The 26,414-nt window shown below is 44.2% G+C and overlaps 1 protein-coding gene across 8 annotated transcripts in view; it reads left to right on the plus strand.

Moving 5' to 3' along the window:
- Positions 1 to 26,414, plus strand: part of LOC128688141 (uncharacterized) — a 301,283-nt gene that overhangs the window by 76,424 nt on the left and 198,445 nt on the right. For all 8 annotated transcript variants that reach the window (XR_011391059.1, XR_011391062.1, XR_011391060.1 and 5 more), the window contains exons 3-4: positions 3,778 to 3,913; positions 25,145 to 25,352. Coding sequence is in view for 1 of the 8 variants with exons in the window: in XM_070080063.1 (XP_069936164.1) it covers positions 3,778 to 3,913; positions 25,145 to 25,352 (344 nt within the window). In the remaining 7 variants the exon portion in view is untranslated. The remainder of the gene's footprint in view (positions 1 to 3,777; positions 3,914 to 25,144; positions 25,353 to 26,414) is intronic.

A 26,414-nucleotide genomic window follows, 5' to 3' on the forward strand; every position in this document is an offset into this window, starting at 1 on the left:
TATTTAGATAAGGCTAAAGAGGTCTTTGTGGCATTTATGGATTTGGAAAAGGCGTATGATAGGGTGGATAGGGGGGCAATGTGGCAGATGTTGCAAGTGTATGGTGTAGGAGGTAGGTTACTGAAAGCAGTGAAGAGTTTTTACGAGGATAGTGAGGCTCAAGTTAGAGTATGTAGGAAAGAGGGAAATTTTTTCCCAGTAAAGGTAGGCCTTAGACAAGGATGTGTGATGTCACCGTGGTTGTTTAATATATTTATAGATGGGGTTGTAAGAGAAGTAAATGCGAGGGTCTTGGCAAGAGGCGTGGAGTTAAAAGATAAAGAATCACACACAAAATGGGAGTTGTCACAGCTGCTCTTTGCTGATGACACTGTGCTCTTGGGAGATTCTGAAGAGAAGTTGCAGAGATTGGTGGATGAATTTGGTAGGGTGTGCAAAAGAAGAAAATTAAAGGTGAATACAGGAAAGAGTAAGGTTATGAGGATAACAAAAAGATTAGGTGATGAAAGATTGAATATCAGATTGGAGGGAGAGAGTATGGAGGAGGTGAACGTATTCAGATATTTGGGAGTGGACGTGTCAGCGGATGGGTCTATGAAAGATGAGGTGAATCATAGAATTGATGAGGGAAAAAGAGTGAGTGGTGCACTTAGGAGTCTGTGGAGACAAAGAACTTTGTCCTTGGAGGCAAAGAGGGGAATGTATGAGAGTATAGTTTTACCAACGCTCTTATATGGGTGTGAAGCGTGGGTGATGAATGTTGCAGCGAGGAGAAGGCTGGAGGCAGTGGAGATGTCATGTCTGAGGGCAATGTGTGGTGTGAATATAATGCAGAGAATTCGTAGTTTGGAAGTTAGGAGGAGGTGTGGGATTACCAAAACTGTTGTCCAGAGGGCTGAGGAAGGGTTGTTGAGGTGGTTCGGACATGTAGAGAGAATGGAGCGAAACAGAATGACTTCAAGAGTGTATCAGTCTGTAGTGGAAGGAAGGCGGGGTAGGGGTCGGCCTAGGAAGGGTTGGAGGGAGGGGGTAAAGGAGGTTTTGTGTGCGAGGGGCTTGGACTTCCAGCAGGCATGCGTGAGCGTGTTTGATAGGAGTGAATGGAGACAAATGGTTTTTAATACTTGACGTGCTGTTGGAGTGTGAGCAAAGTAACATTTATGAAGGGATTCAGGGAAACCGGCAGGCCGGACTTGAGTCCTGGAGATGGGAAGTACAGTGCCTGCACTCTGAAGGAGGGGTGTTAATGTTGCAGTTTAAAAACTGTAGTGTAAAGCACCCTTCTGGCAAGACAGTGATGGAGTGAATGATGGTGAAAGTTTTTCTTTTTCGGGCCACCCTGCCTTGGTGGGAATCGGCCAGTGTGATAATAAAAAAAAATAAAAATAAGTCTGTTGAGTATACCTGGTAAAGTGTATGGTAGAGTTATTATTGAAAGAATTAAGAGTAAGACGGAGAATAGGATAGCAGATGAAGAAGGAGGCTTTAGGAAAGGTAGGGGGTGTGTGGACCAGGTGTTTACAGTGAAACATATAAGTGAACAGTATTTAGATAAGGCTAAAGAGGTCTTTGTGGCATTTATGGATTTGGAAAAGGCGTATGACAGGGTGGATAGGGGGGCAATGTGGCAGATGTTGCAGGTGTATGGTGTAGGAGGTAGGTTACTGAAAGCAGTGAAGAGTTTTTACGAGGATAGTGAGGCTCAAGTTAGAGTATGTAGGAAAGAGGGAAATTATTTCCCAGTAAAAGTAGGCCTTAGACAAGGATGTGTGATGTCACCGTGGTTGTTTAATATATTTATAGATGGGGTTGTAAGAGAAGTAAATGCGAGGGTCTTGACAAGAGGCGTGGAGTTAAAAGATAAAGAATCACACATAAAGTGGGAGTTGTCACAGCTGCTCTTTGCTGATGACACTGTGCTTTTGGGAAATTCTGAAGAGAAGTTGCAGAGATTGGTGGATGAATTTGGTAGGGTGTGCAAAAGAAGAAAATTAAAAGTGAATACAGGAAAGAGTAAGGTTATGAGGATAACAAAAATATTAGGTGATGAAAGATTGGATATCAGATTGGAGGGAGAGAGTATGGAGGAGGTGAATGTATTCAGGTATTTGGGAGTCTATGAAGGATGAGGTGAATCATAGAATTGATGAGGGGAAAAGGGTGAGTGGTGCACTTAGGAGTCTGTGGAGACAAAGAACTTTGTCCTTGGAGGCAAAGAGGGGAATGTATGAGAGTATAGTTTTACCAATGCTCTTATATGGGTGTGAAGCATGGGTGATGAATGTTGCAGCGAGGAGAAGGCTGGAGGCAGTGGAGATGTCATGTCTGAGGGCAATGTGTGGTGTGAATATAATGCAGAGAATTCGTAGTTTGGAAGTTAGGAGGAGGTGCGGGATTACCAAAACTGTTGTCCAGAGGGCTGAGGAAGGGTTGTTGAGGTGATTCGGACATGTAGAGAGAATGGAGCGAAACAGAATGACTTCAAGAGTGTATCAGTCTGTAGTGGAAGGAAGGCGGGGTAGGGGTAGGCCTAGGAAAGGTTGGAGGGACGGGGTAAAGGAGGTTTTGTGTGCGAGGGGCTTGGACTTTCAGCAGGCGTGCGTGAGCGTGGTTGATAGGAGTGAATGGAGACGAATGGTTTTTAATACTTGACGTGCTGTTGGAGTGTGAGCAAAGTAACATTTATGAAGGGATTCAGGGAAACCGGCAGGCCGGACTTGAGTCCTGGAGATGGGAAGTACAGTGCCTGCACTCTGAAGGAGGGGTGTTAATGTTGCAGTTTAAAAACTGTAGTGTAAAGCACCCTTCTGGCAAGACAGTGATGGAGTGAATGATGGTGAAAGTTTTTCTTTTTCGGGCCACCCTGCCTTGGTGGGAATCGGCTAGTGTGATAATAAAAATAATTTTTTTTTTATAGAATTGAAGATGTAGTATATGGTTTATGGAATAAAAGTACATACCTTGAAATTGAGCTCAAAGTAATGGAAATGTTTGATTTTTGCTGATGTTCAAGAGTAAACAAATCACGTCACACGTCCAATACATGCCAACTGGTGGGTCTAATATGCTCTCACATATGCCCTGATATTATTTATATCATTTTTACAATAATGCAACAGTCTGCATAACAGTAAATCATCTATTTTTTGTGTGAATAAAAATTCTGAATGGAAAGCAAGTGTAATATAAGAGGGGCCTGGAGACATGACTAATGAACAGAGAAAATGGTATTTTAGTGCTAGGAATGTTTGCACTGTTAATTCTGGACCCTATTTTGAAATTGGCCTTCCTTGAATTGTGTATGAAATTGACCAAATTACCAAATTCTGATCACTTTATTGGGTAGTTGAAATAGGTAAATGGATAGTATCTTGTACTCAGTCGATAGAACAAGAGGAGTTCTAGCGAAATAGCTATGAGTTTGGTCGACTGGAGCAATGGAATTGGCTGAAATTTGGCTGATTTCTGAATATTGCTGAGACTGCAAACTTTTGCAAGAGTGTAATTTCATAAGTTTTCCATCAAATATTGTACTTTTGGTGTCATTACCATTGGGAAAAGATTCTCTATCATTTCATAAGAATTTTTTTTTTTTTTTTTAATTCTTGGACACTGAGATCAAGTTTGTGAGCAGGGTCTTGACAGTGAAAGGGTTAAATAGGATTTCTTATACCGTTAAATACAATCACATGTATAATAAGAAAGGTAGCTAATGAGCATATGGTACAATTATAAAAGTATAACTTATTTTTTCTACCTGATTCAATACTCTATAAGGTTGCTGGAGTGGTTGTGGGGGCCGGCACAGCATATCTTCTCACCCGCATCAGTGAGCACACCCGTCTCACACAACAGATTTCCAGTCTTCATGCCACTATTTTAGAAGTTAAAGACATTGCTTCATTAGAAACAGGTGATATGAGAAAGCTAAGCTGTCAGATCAGTCGATCTGCTGAACATTTTTTGTTTGTCATTTTTAATGGTCTATCATTTTATTGTACATTAAGATACTTGATCTGGGCATTCAAATTATATGCAGTGTTTAATTAAAAAAAATTTGTTGTCAAAATTATTCAATAATTCTAGATATATGTACTGTCTAGATATATGTACTGTCTTCATTTTTTTTTTTTTACCATACAAGTCATCTCCCATCACAGTAGGGTTGTCCAAACACTTTCACTATCATTTATTCAATAGTGATCTTGCCAGGAGTGTGTAGACATCACAGTTCAAATGATCCTTTGAACTGCAACTTCACAACACCTCCTTCAGAATGCAGATACTGTATTTGCAACCTCCAGGACTCAACTCTGGCTAACCAGTTTCCTTGAATCCCTTCATTAATGTTAATCCCTTCATTGCTGTACCTTCCTTTCACCAACGTCTTGTCATAGTCTAAAAGGAAATTTGTCTCCACTCCAGTTTGACATGCTCATATTTGTCCATGCTACTTAAACTTCCTTCACCCCCCTCTTTCCAGTCCTCTGAGATAATTCCTTCCATTCCTTCCTTCCATCCCAGATTGATATGGCCTCCTCTGCTACATTCTCTGTGCCACTTTTTGAATTATACTTTTCATAACCCCACACCATCTTCCAATTTTTATATTTTTAATTTCTCATTCTCATGAGAGGGGAAATAACCTGTTTAATTTGGTTCTGGCAAACAAGATAATCCTGTTAATAATCCAGAGATTACAGAGGAACTTGGCGTAAGTGACCCCAAATCGATTACATTTAACGTTGAATAGAAGTATGATAGTAGGGATAATTCAGTAAGGGTCTCAGAATTTTGTTTAGCAAATTACTATGAGCTTAAAACACACCAATCATGTGTGGACTGGTGTAACTGAAAAATATCAATATGATATTTTTCTAAACACTATACATGCTGCCCAAAGAATATTTATTCTGTGTAGAGAAATAAGATCGAATAGAAATTATCCAAAATGGATGAACAAGAAACTCAGACATCTTTTAGGACAGAAGAAAGGAATTTATAGGTATATCAAAAGAGATGAGGGTCATTTTATGAATCAATATATTCACATTAGGAGGGAGGTTAAAAAAGGGACAATAAAACAGGACTATGAAGTTAAAGTTGCTTAGGATTTAAAAACTAATCTGAAATTTTTTTCCAAGTATATAAAACAAAGCTAGGTCCACTTAAAACTAACTGCCACAGCTTACTGACAATAAGAATGAAATGTGCTCTATTTTTAACAATTATTTTTCCTTGGTTTTCACTCAAGAAGTCACAAATGATATACTGTACCAGTAATTAATTATTAAAGTGGGCCTGATATGGTAATCAAACAAGTTGACTATGTAAAACAAAATAAATCCCCAGGCCCCAATTAACTTTTTTTAGGTGTACTTAAAAAGTGAAAAATGAAACTTTGTGAACCATTATCTAACTTACTAATATATCTCTTCAGACAGGTGTAGTGTATGAGATGTGGAAGATGGCTAATGTAATTCCTACTTTTAAAGCAGGGAATAAGTCACTGCCATCAAATTTTTGCCCAGTAAACCTAACCTCAGTTGTAGGCAAATTATTAGTCAATTATAGCTGATTTTATAAGAAGCCACCTTGAGAATCATAATTTGATTTATGAAACTCGACATGGATTCACGAGGGGCCAGTCCTGTTTCATTAATTTACTGACTTTCTTCAGCAAAGCATTTGAGGCAGTTAAGATAAGATAAGATAAGATTTCGTTCGGGTTTTTAACCCTGGAGGGTTAGCCACCCAGGATAACCCAAGAAAGTCAGTGCATCATCGAGGACTGTCTAACTTATTTCCATTGGGGTCCTCAATGTTGTCCCCCAGGATGCGACCCACACCAGTCGAGTAACACCCAGGTACCTATTTGCTGCTAGGTGAACAGGACAACAGGTGTAAGGAAATGTGTCGAAATGTTTCCACCTGCCGGAAATCGAACCCGGGCCCTCCGTGTGTGAAGCGGGAGCTTTAGCCACCAGGCCTGGTTGATCATGATAATAGGATATTGTTTATTTAGGTTTTGGTTAAGCTTTTAATAGAGTACCATACAAAAGTTTGTTAAGAAGGGCCTTACCAATCCTCAGGAGAGTTGACAAGAATCGAATATTTCCACTATTTTGAGCTCAATTTCAAGCTACTTCCACTCTGCAAACCAACCAAAATAATCTCTGTTTCAGTAGTATATCTTCTGTTCTATCAAATGATACCAAATAACAGTCAATAAAACTAAAAAAAAGCATCAAAGGAAACACCTGAAAGTTGCTATTTTAAGTCATACACATGGTTGAGTTTTGCTTTTCCCAACATGTACTGTATGGGGTAGGAATTATTTTTTATATGCTGTGCACATTCACTGCACAGACCCATTCTCTCATATCTAGGGAAAAATTTACCACTCACAGCTTATCTGAGTGAGCTGAGCTCATGTCATAGAACTACATGAGGGACTCTGGCCTCAATGATGTCATTCTTGCTGACAGCCACTGAAAGGGTTAAATAAGTATTGTACAGTTATTCTAAACTCATACAGATGTTGTGGACACATTAAAGCATGTTATTATAGCATAATACAGGATGATTTAACCTAGTATAACCTTAGAAAGTCAAACAGTGTGAATATACTCACCTTAAATTATGACTGTTTTTGCCTAAGTTGCTTGTTGTCAGTGCAGAGGCTTGGTGTGGCCCTACTGGACCTCAGATGGGGTGTATGAAGTAGAGGGGTGTGTTCGTGGGCTGAGTTTATGGCTAGGATTTATGGTCTGAGATCGATCCAGAGTTGTTACTTGCAGGAGCCCTAAAGTAGTCTGTTGTGTGTCTCTGCAGTGGTAATAGATAAAAAAAATATAATTTGTGAACAGAGGGAAGGACAGCACATGGAGGCACAGAAGGTAGTGATCTACTGTATATTAAACTTGTTCCTATTGGTCAATCATAACTGGATATGACAGCACCAGCATGTTGGGGATCAGACAGAATGAAAATAAAGGACATAAGAATATGTTACATGTTCAGCATGTAAGCACCTTGAGGCCAAATCAAATGGATGGTGAGTTTTCAGCAATGTTTATGTTAGTAAAAAAAACTATACTACAACCTAGGATAATTTACATAGAACAGAAATAGTAGCAAGCACTATCATAACCTACAATAAACAGGAATAGTTGAAAGCACTAATAACACAGAATTTAACCTAAGTAAAAATATAAATGGATAAAAATGGGAAACACAAACCAAGGTATATATGTGGACAAGAGCAGCTCTGAGAGAGAAGCAAGGGTTGAGACTTTCCTGGGTGCACAGGGAAAGAAATGTGGAGAGAAGAGATATTAGGCTAAAATATACAAGCATCAAACTAAACATGCTTATCTCAGACCTAAAGATATTGCCAGCAGGAGATGTATACAACTGGAAGACTGAGAAGTGTAGCCAGCAAACTACTGCTCTGCCAAATGGCAGAAAAGAAGAATAAAGCCTATCAGAGACTTTTCCCTTAAATTGCTTTCCTCAGTTGCTCATTTAATATTACCACTCTTTCAGTAACTTTTGTTCTCTCAGATTGAGTACTTGTGACTTAATTCCATACACTTCTTCCTATTCAAACACTTTAACTCTATTTAACTTTACTTAGTGCCAAGATATCAGCTTCCAGTTATTCATAAAACTAAGAATCATGTTTTCTAACATCCACACACACACATGCATGCAAACACACACACACAAACACCCCTGCAACCACAAATAGGTGAGTACACACAAAGAGCAAAGAAAACCACAGACGGAGTACAGTCTAGGGTGCCAGATGCTACAAACCTCACTCGAGGAAAAGGATCTTGGGGTGAGTATGATACTGAGCACATCTCCTGAGGCGCACATCAGCCAAATAACTGCTGTAGCATATGGGTGCCTAGCAAACCTGAGAATAGCATTCCAATACCTCAGTAAGGAATTGTTCAAGACTCTGTACACTGTGTACATCAGGCCCATACTAGAGTGTGCAACACCAGTTAGGAACCATACACTTGGTCAAGCACGTCAAGAAATTAGAGAAAGTGCAAAGGTTTGCAACAAGGCTAGTTTCAGAGCTAAACGAAATGCCCTACAAAGAAAGGTAAGGAAACTTGGCCTGAGGATGCTGGAGGACAGGAGGGTTAGGGAAGACATGATAACAACATACAAAATACTGCGAGAAATTGACAGGGTGGACAGAGACGGGATGTTCCAGAGATGGGGCATAGAAAACAAGGGGCCACAATTGGAAGCTGAAGACTCAGATGAGTCAAAGAGAGCTTAGGAAGTATTTCTTTAGTCATAGAGTTGTCAGAAGTGGAATAGTCTGGTGAGCGATGTAGCGAAGGCAGGACTCATACATAGTTTTAAGACGACGTATGATGAAACTCATGGAGCAGGGCAGGAAAGGCCCTAGTAGCTATCAGTGAAGAGTCAGGACCATGAGCTATGTATTGACACCTGCAGCCACAAATAGGTGAGTATGCACAGACACACACAGTATAACACTGGGCACATCTCCTGAGGTGCACATCAATCAAATAACTGTGACAGCTTATGGGCACCTAACAAACTTAAGAACAGCATTCTGACATCTTAATAAGGAATCATTCAGGACCCTGTACACTGTAATTTAGGTCCATATTGGAATATGCAGCACCAGTTTGGAACCCACACCTAGCCAAGCATGTAAAGAAACTAGAGAAAGTGCAGAGGTTTACAACTAGACTGGTTCCGAAGCTAAGGGGTATGTCCTATGAGGAGAGGTTAAGAGAAATCGACCTGATGACACTGGAGGACAGGAGAGAGAGAGGGGGGATATGATAACGACATACAAAATACTGAGAGGAATCGACAAGGTGGACAGAGACAGGATGTTCCAGAGATGGGACACAACAACAAGGGGTTACAGTTGGAAGTTGAAGACTCAGATGAATCAGAGGGATGTTAGGAAGTATTTCTTCAGCCACAGAGTAGTCAGGAAGCGGAATAGTTTGGGAAGTGATGTAGTGGAGGCAGGATCCATACATAGCTTTAAGCAGAGGTATGATAAAGCTCACGGTTCAGGGAGAGTGACCTAGTAGCGACCAGTGAAGAGGCGGGGCCAGGAGCTAGGACTCGACCCCTGCAACCTCAACTAGGTGAGTACAACTAGGTGAGTACACACACGTACACATACACACATGCACATACAACAGGCCTAGTGTCTAATCTACATGTGCCTAGGACAAAATGGTAACTAACACACACACACACACACACACACACACACACACTCGTGGAGGAGTCACGCGGTTTGAGCTCGTGTTTTGGTGGTAATTTCTGACTGTGCCATAAGGAATAGAGTGTGGGATATAGGCGTGTGCACGCATAAGAGTGCATATAATCACTTAAGGCCCGAAAAAAGGAAATATAAGTGATCACAGAAAAGAAAACAAAGGAAATAGTGACTAAGTGTTTAGTGGGGGCCGGGGAAAGGAAGGTGAACGGTTGTGTCAGTCCTAAATAGTGTTGCCATAATAACGCAGTGGGGTATTTTGAAGAATAAGTGCGACTCAAGACCAGGGAGATAAGAGATATGTATAGATGTGTCAGTAAATACAGTGAGTGAGTGAAAAAATTAGATGAGCTAGAGACTATAGTGCATACAGGAAGTTAGTGGAAAAATTACCGAGAAGCATCAAGCATCTTCAACTACTGGGACACAGGACAGACCCGCAACGTTACTCCACTGCCAGCCGCAAGTAATATTCACCTAGTTTGAGTTGCATGGGGTCAATAGTACCTGTCTCTAGCTGGAATTGGGGGTCACTCTCCTCGAGCTATCAGAATTAGAATAAGCAGCATTTACTGGCATTTAATAGAATTTAGAGGTAGCGGTATACAGGCAAAGCCTAGTGTATTTATTTTTGAACGTAATTTTAAACACATAAGACAGCACAGTGGGAACCAAGAGATCGGGTACATGTGCAATACATATGTAGTACATACGTGGGAAATAAGGACTGCTTACATAAACATATGCACACACACACACACACACACACACTAGGCGAGAACAGGCTCTGCTGTTAGGCACTTGAATAGCTGTAGCACGCATACATACACATACACACACACACACACACACACACACACACACACACACACACACACACACACACACACACACACACACACACACACACACACACACACACACACAATAAGACAGAGTTAGGAAAAAGTTTGTTTTCTGCTTACCCCATAGAAATGCCACCATTTGAAACATTACTTAAATACATACATGCAGAGCGAGCATGGTACATATGCTCACTGTGCATAAGTTACACACACACACACACACACACACACACACACACACACACACACACACACACACACACACACACACACACACACACACACACACACACCTACACACACACACCTACACACACACACACACACACACACACCTACACACACACACACACACCTACACACCTACACACACACACACACACACACACCTACACACCTACACACACACACACACGTACACACACACACACCTACGCAAGATAACAAGATCTCTGAAGCAGTAAAAAAATCAGTTTCTGGAATGGTCTATATAAAAGAGAGCAACTCCAGATTTATTTTAAATAATGGTCATTAGTATGATTAAGTTCCTTGTCAGGAGATGCTCTGTCTCCTGACAAATCAAACATTGATAGTGATAATTAAACTGGAATTTCATGTAATTTTACTCACAAACCACGGTACGGGTGAGGCTTGAACTCCGGGCCGTCGTTGAATGAGGAGGCACCTTCTTGAACATCTGAAGCTACTCCACTCAAGGTTTTGGAAATTATCCTAGTCATTCCAGGATGCTGGGAATGGGTTTATTAACTTTGGTCATTGGGCACCTGCACATGTTCGTTGCACCTGGAATCTGGCACTCGTTACCCTACACGAATGTTAATAATAATAATAATAATAATAATAAGAAGAAGAAGAATCCAGTTGTACAGTTGAAGGCTAAGTAGATACGACACTAAAGTTTTTATATCATAGAAGACCGGTATTTCAGACTACCGGTCTGACAGATTTAGTCTGTATTTCAAATATTAAATATACTGGACTGTATCCTCTTCCTCTTCAAGGGGGGCTCCTTGGCGTGGTGAAGAGGCTCTTGGTCTGAGGAATTAGACCTATCGGTCTTCTTCCTCAGACCGAACCTAATTACCCCCCAATCTCCCCTCCCCTATCCCATCCTCCCCATCCTCCCCTTTTTCCTTTCCTCCTCCTCCTCCCCACTCCTCCCTTTTGCCCTTCCTCTTTTTGTCCTTTGGGATTTCTCCCACAGGCACGCTAGTTCCTAGGTAGAGGAAAGGACACCGGGGTCGATCCCATTCCGTTGAGGTTTCTTGGCGGTGGCGTAGTTTGCCGTGGAATCTGGATTGCCTAGGGATGTCCCGATCCCTCTCCGGTATCCCGGAGTAGCTTTGGGTGTCTTTTGGGCGACGGGTGTATCTCTGGAAGCCACCTTTCGGATTCCGGGGGTGGTGGCTGAAGGAGGTATGCTTTGTGGCGGATATCCGGCCGCCCTCTCTTTTGTCCACCGAGGTAGCTCGGCAGATGTGAGGTTGCTATCCCAGATTGCTGGTTTACTGGCATGAAGGGTAGGGTATGGCACGGGTTCCATGCTGCATCTGCGCTACTAGCGGTGTCGAGTCCTCTTGGGCGCGGAGGGAGATTTCTGGCCCTTTCATTCCTCCTAGGAACTATCCCTCCCCGGTCCCCCCTTTTTTTTTCTTTTTTTTATTTTTATTTTCTTTTCTTCTTTCTTTTTTTTTCTTAAAAACAAAAAGAAAGAAGTAACCTAACCATGGCAGCCCTAGTCCATGAACCTGGTACCCCCGGGCCCCTTCTTGATACCGCACCCCGTTCTGACCCCGCCTCGTCTTTGGACCACTCTTCAGACATTCCTCATGCCTCTGTACCTATTGCCGGTGCTGTTTCCTCACCTGCTTCAGGTACTGAGGCCTCGACTGACTCCTTCGATTTACCAGACCTTCGCTCTCCTCTGACTATGCTTCCGGCCTCTCCCTCTACGGTGCGGCAATTTTCAAATCGCCGACCCGTTCCACGTCGGACCAACTCTGGTCCCACGCCTAAACGTCAACGACAATTACCTGCTGATGATACTTCTCCACCTTCACCTTCTCGTTCTTCTCAGAAAAGATCGACACGTCCTTCACTACCTTTCCACGCTCAGTTTCAGACTGAACAGTGGACTAAATTCTTCACTTTACGACCAACTTCCTCTACTGCCTATCTTTCTGACCATAGTATTGGCAAGGCACTCCTACGCCATGTTGGTAAAGATATTTCTTTTCATGCTCTTAAGAGCGGTACGCGCATCATTACCGTACAGAATGCTACCCAGGCTCGTGAGCTCTCTCGTCTTTCCCATATAGATACTGTTCCTGTCACCCTTGAAAAACATCATTCCCTCAATTCTTGTAGTGGTACCGTTATTCTGCCCCATACCATAGTTCAACAAAATTTCCAGACATGTGGCACCGACATTCTAGAACAGCTGGAACTCCAAGATCTCCCAATCCTCAAGGTAGACACTTACGTTCTTCCTGCCCGTGGGCGGAGACGATACCCTAGCAATGTGGCTCGTTTAACTTTTGACAGCCGAGAACTCCCATCCTCAGTTTATATAGCAGGACATCGGTTACAAGTTCGAAAGGTGATCCCTACACCACAACAGTGTAGAAATTGCTGGCGATTTGGCCATCCAGCGAAATATTGCAGATCTATCGCCGAATGCCCAGTCTGTGGTGCCGATGACCATTCTAATACGTCTTGCAATCGATCTCCCTCTTGCCTTAACTGTCATGAGGCTCACCCTTCGTACTCTCGCCGTTGTCAGGTCTATTTAAACGAGCGGGAAATCCGTTACCTCAAAGAGACAGAAGGTCTCCCTTATGCCATGGCAGTTTCTCATCTCCGCCTCCAAGGGAGACTCCCACGTGTTTCTTATTCCCGTGTTTCAAAACGTCCCCCCACTTCTGGTATCCCATCTTCTACACCCACCTCTGTGGTTACCTCTCCCATAATCACTCCTGTATCTAATCCTTTTGCTGTCCTCGGCTCAGACGTCCCTACTTCAACGCCTCAGTCTAATCTCGCTTCTTCGAGTTCTCTCTTACAAGCCTCAGTATCGACGAGACCTCGTACGACACCTCTTCCCAATCGTCCCTCTACTTCTCAAAAGTCAAAAAAAGGTCCGGTAACACCTCCTACCCATCTTCCACCTCCTCATTTTACCCTCCCTGTCTCTGTCCCTAGTTCTTCCCCTCTCACTGGCTCAGTTACAAGTGCAGAGGTTCACCCTCCTCCTCGTAATGTACCTTCCTCCCCTGTTCCCTCCCAAGTTTCTTCCTCTTCTGCTACCTCCCAGGTTCCTGTCTCTTCTGTCCCCTGCCACGCTTCTCCAGTTCCCTCCACCCTTTCGCCCCCCCCTACCTTGGTACAGTCCAATACAGTTCCAATCTTTACTCATCCTCCCCCTACCATTCCCAATATTGTCTCCCATACAACATCTCTGAATTCTGAAACACTTGAAGCAATCTCTGAATATATTGCAGAGACCAAACCATCAATGGACACTGATCCACCTTCCGCTCTTTCTCTCTCCTCTGCTCCATCTGCGCAACTCCTTTCTTCACAGCGCACCGTTCCTTCGCTGCTTGAACATTTTCCACTGCCTCCGCATGTGGACTTTTCTAACCCTCCTAGTCCGTAGGAACCCTTACCTGCGGATTTCAAGTATCTTTATCATTGCCATTCATGGCCTTTTTACAGTGGAATATACGTGGCCTCAGGGGTAATCGGGGTGAGCTTCAGATGTTACTCTCCCAGTTTGCCCCTGTTGGTGTTTGCTTACAGGAACCAAAATTACACTCTGCTGTTATTTCTCACATCTCAGGCTATAATTTATTGTATTCTTCAGATCCTTTTCCTGATGGGACCTTTAATGAAAGTGCCCTTCTTCTCCGCACTGATATTCCGTACCATCAGCTATTTGTTCATACTTCGCTGCATTACACAGCAGCCCGTATCCACTTACATAGGTGGTATACGCTCTGTTCTTTATATCTCTCTCCTTCTCGGGCATTATCTATTCCGGATTTTGCCTTCCTTGTTTCGTCATTACCGCCACCAATTCTGTTACTTGGTGATTTTAATGCCCACCATTTCCTCTGGGGAGGGTCTCACTGTGATTCCCGTGGAATTCAGTTAGAGGCTTTTCTTGCCACCCACCCCCTCCATGTTTTAAATACAGGTACTCACACCCATTTTGATCCTCGGACTCATACTCTCTCTTGCATCGATCTCTCAGTTTGCTCTTCCTCCGCCGCATTAGACTTTACTTGGTCTGTTCTCCCGGACTTACATGACAGTGATCATTTCCCAATCATTCTTACTTCCCCTTCATATTCGCCACCTCTTCGCACCCCACGCTGGCAATTTAATCGGGCAAATTGGAACCTTTACTCACACCTGACTGTTTTTAAAGAGGTTCCTTCTTCGTCCTCCATCGATGAGCTTTTACACCTCTTCTCATCCTCCGTTTTCACCGCAGCTTCTCATTCTATACCCCAAACTTCGAGCAGGCATTCTCAGAAATGCGTGCCTTGGTGGTCTCCTGCTTGTGCTCGTGCAGTACGTTTGAAACGCGCTGCATGGGGCAGGTACCGGTACAATAGAACCACAGAGCGACTCCTTGATTTTAAACAGAAGCGTGCGATCGCTCGCCGTGTCATCCGTGACGCTAAACGCACTTGCTGGCGAGATTATGTCTCCACCATCACCTCTGCTTCCTCTATGAGTGCAGTCTGGAAAAAAGTACGAAAACTGAGTGGTAAATATTCTCCTGACCCGGCTCCTGTTCTGCGGGTTGCCGGTGTTGATATAGCAAACCCACTAGATGTTGCCAATGAAATTGGCAATCATCTGGTCCGTATTTCTCAGGGACTCCATCTATGCCCCTCATTTCTTTCCTCAAAGTCTGCCAGAGAGTTAGCACCCTTGGACTTTTCTTCTCTCAGAGAAGAACAGTATAATGTGCCTTTTACACTTCAAGAACTGGAGGCAACACTCTCAGCTTGTCGATCATCGGCAGCTGGGCCCGACGACATTCATATTCGTATGCTACAACATTTACATCAGTCAGCCCTTGCAGTCCTATTACGCCTTTACAATCTTATTTGGTCACAAGGAGTTCTTCCACAGCTGTGGAAATCCGCCATTGTTCTCCCTTTCCGCAAACCAGGCACTACGGGACATGAAACCTCCCACTATCGTCCCATTGCTCTTACCAGTGCAGTTTGCAAAGTAATGGAACGTCTAGTAAATAGACGTTTAGTGTGGTATTTAGAGACACACAACAGTCTCTCCACTCGTCAATATGGCTTTCGTAAGGGACGTTCTACCATAGACCCCTTACTGCGCTTGGATACGTATGTTCGTAATGCCTTTGCGAATAACCACTCAGTTATTGCCATATTTTTTGATCTTGAGAAGGCATATGACACAACTTGGAGGTATAATATTTTAGCCCAAGCCCACTCCTTAGGCCTTCGAGGCAATCTACCATCCTTCCTTAAGAACTTTTTAACTGACAGGCATTTCCGTGTTCGGGTTAATAATGTGCTCTCCCCGGACTTTATCCAAGCTGAAGGTGTCCCCCAGGGATGTGTTCTGAGCACAACACTTTTTCTCCTTGCTATTAATGATTTGGCCTCTAGTCTTCCATCAAATATTTGGTCATCACTCTATGTTGATGACTTCGCTATTGCCTGTGCAGGCGCTGACTGTCACCTCCTTACAGTTTCTCTCCAGCATGCAGTCGACCGTGTTTCCAATTGGGCCACCACACATGGGTTTAAATTTTCCAGCACTAAAACCCACCAAATCACTTTCACTAGACGCTCTGTCATCTCTGATCATCCTTTGTACCTCTATGGCTCACGTATCCCTGAACGTGATACAGTCAAGTTTCTGGGCCTCCTCTTTGATCGTAGGTTATCCTGGAAACCTCACATTACCTCTCTGAAGGCAACTTGTCACAGCCGGCTGAACCTTCTTAAAACCCTTGCTCATCTTTCGTGGGGAGCTGATCGTCGAACCCTCCTTCACCTACATTCCACCCTTATTTTATCGAAACTTGATTATGGTGACCAGATCTATTCAGCGGCATCTCCTGCTACTCTCTCTAGCCTTAACCCCATTCATCACCAAGGATTACGTTTATGCCTTGGTGCTTTTCGCTCTTCCCCTGTCGAAAGCCTCTATGCAGAAGCGAACGTTCCATCCTTATCCGATCGCCGTGATGCCCATTGCCTGCGCTACTATGTACGCTCTCATGATCTCCGCAATCCTTCCATTTATAGAATGGTCACTGATATTAGTAGACATTCTTTATTTGTTCGCCGCCCCTGCTTACTCCGTCCCTTCTCTCTTCGCCTTCATTCGCTCTTGTCTTCTCTTCAACTACCACCTTTCTATGTACATGTAGCATCACACTTTTCCCTACCCCCCTGGGAAGTTCCAGCTGTTCGAGTCTGTTCTTTCTCCCTCCCTTGCTCGAAAGCCCAACTGTCTACGGTCGCTTCCCGCTCTCTTTTTCTTGACCACTTTCACTCTCATTCTCATGCCATTGCTGTGTACACAGATGGCTCTAAGTCTTCTGACGGCGTAGGATTCGCAGCAGTGTTTCCGGACAGCGTCGTACAAGGGCATTTACTATCTTCAGCTAGTATTTTTACTGCTGAATTATATGCCATCCTTACAGCACTTATCCGTATTGCATCTATGCCTGTGTCATCATTTGTGGTTGTCTCAGACTCCCTTAGTGCTTTACAGGCTATACAAAAATTTGATACACCTCACCCCTTAGTCCTCCGTATCCAACTTTGGCTACGCCGCATCTTTACTAAGCATAAAGATATTGTTTTTTGTTGGGTCCCTGGTCATGTTGACGTACAGGGCAATGAACAGGCAGACACTGCTGCGCGGTCAGCAGTACATGACCTACCAGTTTCTTATAGAGGTATTCCATGTACGGACTATTTTGCTGTAATATCTTCCCACCTTCACACCCGTTGGCAACAACGTTGGTCTACTATGCTCGGCAACAAACTTCAGTCTATTAAACCGAGTATAGGTTACTGGCCGTCTTCTTATCACCAGTGTCGAGGTTGGGAGACTACTCTCTCCCGTCTTCGCATTGGCCATACTCGTCTTACTCATGGATATCTCATGGAGAGGCGTCTTGCTCCTCTCTGTGAGAATTGCCAAGCTCCATTATCAGTCAGCCACATTCTGTTGGACTGCCCACTTTATCAACGAGCACGCAGAATTTACCTCTGTCGTCGTCTTCGCCCCGCTGCTCTCTCTTTACCTTCCCTTCTCGCTGATGGACCCACCTTTCATCCGGACTCTCTCATTGACTTTTTGACAACGACTGACTTACTCCACAAATTTTGATACGTTCAGCCCTTTCTACTTGTATCTCTTGCTACCCTCTACCCCCGTACTATCCCCTGCCCCGCTGTTTTCTGTAACCTGCTGATCATCCCCCCTCCCTTCTGCCATCCAATTCCCTTGCTTCCTTCCCTACCCTGCAGCGCTGTATAGCCCTTGTGGCTTAGCGCTTCTTTTTGATTATAATAATAATAATAATAATGTATCCTCTTCACAACAAATAAAACTAGGAACTGCCAGTGGTCAGGTACAACTCGCAGTTGAGGTGGCTGTGGTGGGAAGCTGCATGCATGCACAGCTGCACGCATAGAAACAAATATCACTGATGTAAACACACAAGAGGAGCCTGGGTATGTTGATTGGGGCGGCGAGAGTTGGTGTTGTGAATGGAGTGGTTTGTGTCGGTAATGGAGCGAGCCTGCCCTGACTGATGCCCAATGTAATTAGATTTGGCTTGGCGCGAGTCTACCAGAAAATGTTTGTAGGTGCAGTTGTGGAGCGTAAGCTGGTGTGTGTTTTTGCAGTGTGTTTGACAAGTGCTGACCTTTATTTTAGTTCTCCTTGAGTTAGTTAGTTAGTTTAATATGTTTATTATGCACCCCATACCCATCCTGTGGGCGGTAGTCAAAAGATTACAGAGGTACATAATTGGTCCAGGGACTGGACTCCAAAGTTTTGATAGCTGAGCAAGTTACAGAGGTAATGAATTCACAATTTACAAAGGTAATGAACTCACAAATTACAAAGGTAATGAACTCCGGGTAGGTCTGGTCACAATCATGACAAGTTACAAAGGTATTTACAGATTACAGAGGTACGTAATGGATCCAGGGACTGGGCCCCAAAGTTTGGATGGCTGAACTAGGTACAAGGTAATGAACTCACAAGTTACAAAGGTAATGAATGCTGTAAGAATTGTTACTTACGTTTATACATGGCTACAATCATGAACAAATTATAGTGTAATGAGCAATTCACACTTCCACACCCAGTCACAACTGTAGTGAGTTATTGGTGCAAATATTGACTGTTGAGTCACACACACACACACACACACACACACACACACACACACACACACACACACACACACACACACACACACACACACACACACACACACACACATAAACACACACACATAAACACACACACATAAACACACACACACACACACACACATACACAAACTCATACACACACACGCACACACTCATACCGGTGAAGAGCAACCGGTGAAGAGGCGGGGCCAGGAGCTAAGACTCGACCCGTGCAACCACAAATAGGTGAGTACAAATAGGTGAGTACACACACACACCCACTCATACACACACACACTCAGACATATACACACACACACACATACACACACACTCGCAAATACAACAGGCCTAGTGTCTAATTGACATGTGCCTAGGACAAAATGGTAACTAACACACACACTAGGTGAGTACAGGACCTGCTGTTAGGCACTTGAATAGCTGTAGCATGCACACACACACACACACACTAGGTGAGTACAGGATCTGCTGTTAGGCACTTGAATAGATGCAGCATGCACACACACACACACATACACACACACACACACACACACACACACACACACACACACACACACACACACACACACACACACACACACACACACACACACACACACACACACACACTAGGTGAGTACAGGATCTACTGTTAGGCATTTGAATAGCTGTAGCATGCACACACACACACACACACACACACACACACACACACACACACACACACACACACACACACACACACACACACACACATACAGGATTTCACACCTTCCTGTGAAGTGACCCTCTAACCCTTCCTTTCCCCCCCCATCTCTCTCCCTCTCCTCCTCTCTCTTCCTCTTCCTCTCTCTCTTTCTTCCTTTCTCTCATCCTCTCTCTCTTCCTCTCTCTCTTCCTTTCTCTCTTCCTTTCTCTCTTCCTTTCTCTCTTCCTTTCTCTCTTCCTTTCTCTCTTCCTCTCTTCATCTCTCTCTTCCTCTCTTCCTCTCTATCTTCCTCTCGCTCTCTCTCTCTCTCTCCCTCTCTCTCTCTCTTCCTCTCTCTCTTCCTCTCTCTCTTCCTCTCTCTCTTCCTCTTCCTCTCTCTCTCCCTCTCTCTCTTCCTCTCTTACTCTCTCTCTCTTTCTCTTCTTCTTCTTCTCTCTCTCTCTCTCTCTCTCTCTCTTCCCTTGTCACTCCCCCCTCTCTCTCTCTTACCTTTTCCCTCTCTCTCACTTTCTCTCTCCCCCCTTTTCCCTTCTTTCCCCCTCTCTCCCTCTACCATCCCCTTCTCTCTCTTTCTCCCTCTCTCTCACTCTCTCCCCCTTTTTTCTTTTTCTCTTTCTCTCTCTCTTTCACAAAAAAAATAAAAAAAAAATGGTTGGGACTTGCAGGAATCAGGGATCAGATGACAATGGTACTGGTAGGGAGGAGTGGATGGAGGAGCAGTGGAAAAAGATAGAGCAAGAATGGGAGAGAAAATTAGGAGAGCTTTCTGAAAAAATGGAGAAAGAGCTCTCTGTGAAATGGGAAAAGAGGTTGGAGAAGGAGACGAAGAATTGGGAGGCACAAGTCGAAACTGCAGTAGCCAGGGTAAAGGTCCTAGAATTTGAGGTAAACAGGCTGAAGCAAGTCTCAGGGGCAATGACCAGAGAAGACACACCATATGAAGCTGAGAGGCTGAACAGGAAGGAAGGAGATATGAATTATGCTAAGGTCATATCAGCCTGCAAAGAAGGGCCAGAGAGTGGAAGGGAAGAGCAGATGGGTGCAGATGGAGAGGGAGATAGGTCGAATGCTGAGGCACAACCATGCTACCAAGAGCCACTGGAAAAATCAAGGGAGAAAATGACGACATACAGACAGGAACCAGAGTCACAGAGGGAGAGGCAATGGGAGGAGGAAAGGGCAAAATCAGTGTTTATCCATGGGCTTCAGGAGAGAGAGGAAAGGACACACACTGAAAGACGGCAGGAAGAAAGAAAGGAGATTGAGAAAATCATCACGGAAATAGGGGGAGAAGACATGGACGAGATTGTAAATTTCTAGAGAATAGGGGGGTACTTGAAGGGGAGAAACCAACCGATCAAGCTGATTCTCAGGACAGAAACAGTGCGGAACAGGATCCTCCAAGAGAAACCATAGACAGAGACAGAACACAAACAGAGAGACAGCAGCTGAGGGAGAGGACAAAAAAGCGAAAGGAGCTAGGAAAGGAGACAAGGATGGAACCAGCAGAGGTCAGTCAGAGCAGAACAGAGCAGCAAGGGCAAGCACACACACAACTATCCTCAGAACCCCACAACCTATCACACCATCCCAACACACAATACAATCCATACCCACAGCTTCCACCCAACCCCCAACCATAGAATCCCACAGTATGCTACCAGGTCTCCCACCCCACAGGCCCCCCAAACCTCAGTGTTGGAAAGGAAACTGAAGGTATGGTACACAAACGCTGATGGAATAACAAACAAGTGGGAGGAGTGGCACGAAAGAGTCAAAGAGGCATCACCAGACATTATAGTGATCACAGTAACCAAGCTTACAGGTATGATAACAGATGCCATCTTTCCAACGGGATACCAGATCCTGAGGAAAGACAGAAGGAACAGGGGGGGTGGAGGAGTGGCATTGCTGATCATACACCGATGGAATTTTGATGAGCTGGAGAGACAAGACAGCGGAGAAGAAAGTGATTGCATAGCGGAGACGCTTCACTCTGGAGGTCCCAAGGTGATAATTGCAGTGATGTATAACCCACAACAGAACAGCAGGAGGCCAAGGCAAGAGTATGACGAGAGCAATAGAGCGATGGTTGACACACTGGCTGCAGTGGCCAGAAGAGCTCATGCATGCAGGGCAAAGCTCCTGATCATGGGCGACTTTAACCACAAGGAGATCAAATGGGAGAACTTGGAGCCACATGGGGGCCAAGATACATGGAGGGCTAAGATGATGGAGGTGGTACTGGAAAACTTCATGTACCAACACGTAAGGGATACTACAAGAGAGAGAGAGGAGAGGATGAACCAGCAAGACTGGACTTAGTATTCACCTTGAGTAGTGCAGATATTGAGGATATCACATATGAAAGACCCCTTGGGGCCAGCGATCATGTGGTTTTGAACTTCGAATACACAGTAGAGCTACAAGTGGAGGGGGAAGCAGGAAGGCCAGGACAAATGAAACCAAACTACAGGAAAGGGGACTACACAGGAATGAGGAACTTCCTGAACGAGGTTCAGTGGGACAGAGAACTGGAAGGGAAGCCAGTTAATGAGATGATGGAATATGTAGCAACAAAATGCAAGGAGGCTGAGTAGAGGTTTGTACCCAAGGGAAACAGGAATAATGAAAAAGCCAGGATGAGCCCATGGTTCACCCAAAGATGCAAGGAGGCAAAAACCAAGTGTGCCAGGGAATGGAAGAAATATAGAAGGCAAAGGACCCAGGAGAATAAGGAGAGCAGTTGTAGAGCCAGAAACGAATATGCACAGATAAGAAGGGAGGCCCAACGTCAATATGAAAATGACATAGCAGCAAAAGCCAAATCTGACCCGAAGCTGTTGTACAGCCACATCAGGAGGAAAACAACTGTCAAGGACCAGGTAATCAGGCTAAGAAAGGAAGGAGAAGAGACAACAAGAAATGACAGTGAAGTATGTGAGGAACTCAACAAGAGATTCAAAGAAGTGTTCACAGAGGAGACAGAAGGGGCTCCAGAAAGACGGAGAGGTGGGGTACACCACCATGTGCTGGACATAGTACACACAACTGAGGAAGAAGTGAAGAGGCTTCTGAGTGAGCTAGATACCTCAAAGGCAATGGGGCCAGATAACATCTCTCCATGGGTCCTGAGAGAGGGAGCAGAGGCGCTATGTGTACCCCTAACAACAATATTCAATGCATCTATCGAAGCAGGGAGATTGCCTGAGGCATGGAAGACAGCAAATGTAGTCCCAATCTTTAAAAAAGGAGACAGACATGAAGCACTAAACTACAGACCAGTGTCACTGACATGTATAGCATGCAAAGTCATGGAAAAGATTGTCAGGAGAAGAATGGTGGAACATCTAGAAAGGAATAATCTCATCACCAGCAGCCAACATGGTTTCAGAGACGGGAAATCCTGTGTCACAAACCTACTGGAGTTCTATGACATGGTGACAGCAGTAAGACAAGAGAGAGACGGGTGGGTGGATTGCATTTTCTTGGACTGCAAGAAGGCGTTTGACACAGTACCACACAAGAGATTAGTGCAAAAACTGGAGGACCAAGCAGGGATAACAGGGAAGGCACTGCAATGGATCAGGGAATACTTGTCAGGAAGACAGCAGTGAGTAATGGTACGTGGCGAGGTGTCAGAATGGGCACCTGTGACCAGCGGGGTCCCACAGGGGTCAGTCCTAGGACCGGTGCTGTTTCTGGTATTTGTGAATGACATGACGGAAGGAATAGACTCCGAAGTGTCCCTGTTTGTAGATGACGTGAAGTTGATGAGAAGAATTCATTTGATCGAAGACCAGGCAGAACTACAAAGGAATCTGGACAGGCTGCAGACCTGGTCCAGCAATTGGCTCCTGGAGTTCTATCCCACTAAGTGGAAAGTCATGAGGATTGGGGAAGGGCAAAGAAGACTGCAGATGGAGTACAGTCTAGGGGGCCAGAGACTACAAACATCACTCAAGGAAAAAGATCTTGAGGTGAATATAACACCAGGCACATCTCCTGAAGTGCACATCACCCAAATAACTGCTGCAGCATATGGGTGCCTGGCAAACCTCAGAACAGCATTCTGACATCTTAATAAGGAATCGTTCAGGACCCTGTACACCGTGTACATTAGGCCCATATTGGAGTATGCGGCACCATTTTGGAACCCACACCTAGCCAAGCATGTAAAGAAACTAGAGAAAGTGCAAAGGTTTGCAACAAGACTAGTCCCAGAGTTAAGAGGTATGTCCTATGAGGAGAGGTTAAGGGAAATCAACCTGACGACAGTGGAGGACAGGAGAGATAGGGGGAACATGATAACGACTTACAAAATACTGAGGGGAATTGACAAGGTGGACAAAGACAGGATGTTCCAGAGGCTGGACACAGCAACACGGGGACACAGTTGGAAGCTGAAGACACAGATGAATCACAGGGATGTTAGGAAGTATTTCTTCAGCCACAGAGTAGTCAGGAAGTGGAATAGTTTGGGAAGAGATGTAGTGGAGGCAGGATCCATACATAGCTTTAAGCAGAGGTATGATAAAGCTCATGGTTCAGGGAGAGTGACCTAGTGGCGACCAGTGAAGAGGCGGGGCCAGGAGCTTGGACTCGACCCCTGCAACCTCAACTAGGTGAGTACAACTAGGTGAGTGTACACACACACATACACACACACACACACACACACACACACACACACACACACACACACACACACACACACACACACACACACACACACAGAGTGGGCACCTGTGACAAGCGGGGTTCCACAGGGGTCAGTCCTAGGACCTGTGCTGTTCTTGGTATATGTGAATGACATAACGGAATGGATAGACTCAGAAGTGTCCTTGTTTGCGGACGATGTGAAGTTAATGAGAAGAATCAAATCGGATGAGGATCAGGCAGGACTACAAAGAGACCTGGACAGGCTACAAGCCTGGTCCAGCAACTGGCTCCTTGAGTTTAACCCTGCCAAATGCAAAGTCATGAAGATTGGGGATGGGCAAAGAAGACCGCAGACACAATATAGTTTAGATGGCCAAAGTCTGCAAACCTCACTCAAGGAAAAAGATCTGGGGGTGAGTATAACACCGAGCATATCTCCTGAGGCGCACATCAATCAGATAACTGCTGCAGCATACGGACGCCTGGCAAACCTATGGATAGCATTCCGATACCTCAGTAAGGATTCGTTCAAGACTCTGTATACCATTTACGTCAGGCCCCTACTGGAGTATGCAGCACCAGTTTGGAATCCACACCTAGTCAAGCACGTCAAGAAATTAGAGAAAGTGCAAAGGTTTGCAACAAGACTAGTCCCAGAGCTACGGGGATTGTCCTACGAAGAAAGGTTGAGGGAAATTGGCCTGACAACACTGGAGGCCAGGAGGGTCAGGGGAGACATGATAACGACATATGAAATACTGCGCGGAATAGACGAGGTGGACAAAGACGGGATGTTCCAGAGATGGGACACAGACACAAGAGGTCACAATTGGAAGTTGAAGGCTCAGATGAATCAAAGGGATGTTAGGAAGTATTTCTTCAGTTATAGAGTAGTCAAGCCATGGAATAGCTTAGAAAGTGAAGTAGTGGAGGCGGGAACCATACATAGTTTTAAGGCGAGGTATGATAAAGCTCACTTAGCAGGGAGAGAGAGGACCTAGTAGCAATCAGTGAATAGGCGGGGCCAGGAGCTATGACTCGACCCCTGCAACCACAAATAGGTGAGTGCACACACACATACATACATATTCAGTAATTGTGTAATTATAACAATTTAGTTAACTTTCATAATCAAAATTATGAATTAACGGGATATTTGATATTTCAGAGTTTGACAAAGCTTATGGTTACACCGAGTATCCATCATCACACTCAGAATTCAGAAAGAAAACTGTCAGCTTTAGCAGCACTACTACTACAGGCAGTTATAAAACAGCTCAGTATGAGACAGATAGCAGCAGGGCTACTGACACAGACTACTATTCTCCTGATGAAGAGGAGGAGGGTGAATTTTTTGATTTGTCTCCAGAGAATGGGTTAGTACTAATCTAGGGAGAAAGCTTTCACTTTATTTCAGTATCCAGCTGTTGATGGTGTGATAAAAATTATTGTTAAGTATTACAGTACTACTGTATTGTTGCAATAACATCACAGTAAACAATACATATACAAAATAGGCATAGTAAAAAAAGTGAAATTACAAGTGCTTTTATGATTTCTCACATCAAGGAATATTTTATTTAACCCCTTAACCTTTTATCTGTCACAGCACTGATCTCTGCATCTCGCTAGTCCTCTAAATGTTCAAAAAAAAAACAAAAAAAAATCATGCCTTATATCTACAAGCACAATATAGTACTTTGGCTTTTTTTGGGGTTATCATAGGTAATTTAGTGGACGAATTGTGGAGTGTTTGTAAAGGTAGAAAGTTGAAAGTGAACATAGAAAAGAGTAAGGTGATGATATCTAATTGGGGAAGAGGAGTATGGAAGAAGTGAATGTTTTCAGATACTTGCGAGTTGACGTGTCGGCGGATGGATTTATGAAGGATAAGGTTAATCATAGAATTGATGAGGGAAAAAAGGTGAGTGGTGCTTTGAGGTATATGTGGAGACAAAAAGCATTATCTGTGGAGGCAAAGAAGGGAATGTATGAAAGTATAGTACTGTACCAACACTCTTATATGGGTGTAAAGCTTGGGTTGTGAATGCAGCAGTGAGGAGGCAGTTGGAGGCAGTGGAGATGTCCTGTCTAAGGGCAATGTGTGGTGTAAATATTATGCAGAGAATTTGGAGTGTGTAAATTAGGAGAAGGTGTGGAGTTAATAAAAGTATTAGTCAGTGGGCTGAAGAGGGGTTGTTGAGGTGGTTTGGTCATTTAGAGAGAATGGATCAAAGTAGAATGACATGGAGAGCATTTAAATCTGTAGGGGAAGGAAGGCGGGGTAGGGGTCGTCCTCGAAAAGGTTGGAAGGAAGGGGTAAGGAAGGTTTTGTGGGCGAGGGGCTTGGACTTCCAGCAGGCATGCGTGAGCGTGTTCGATAGGAGTGAATGGAGACGAATGGTATTTGGGACCTGACGATCTGTTGGAGTGTGAGC

The sequence above is a fragment of the Cherax quadricarinatus genome, unplaced genomic scaffold (genome assembly GCF_038502225.1).
Source record: "Cherax quadricarinatus isolate ZL_2023a unplaced genomic scaffold, ASM3850222v1 Contig125, whole genome shotgun sequence".
NCBI lineage: Eukaryota > Metazoa > Arthropoda > Malacostraca > Decapoda > Parastacidae > Cherax > Cherax quadricarinatus.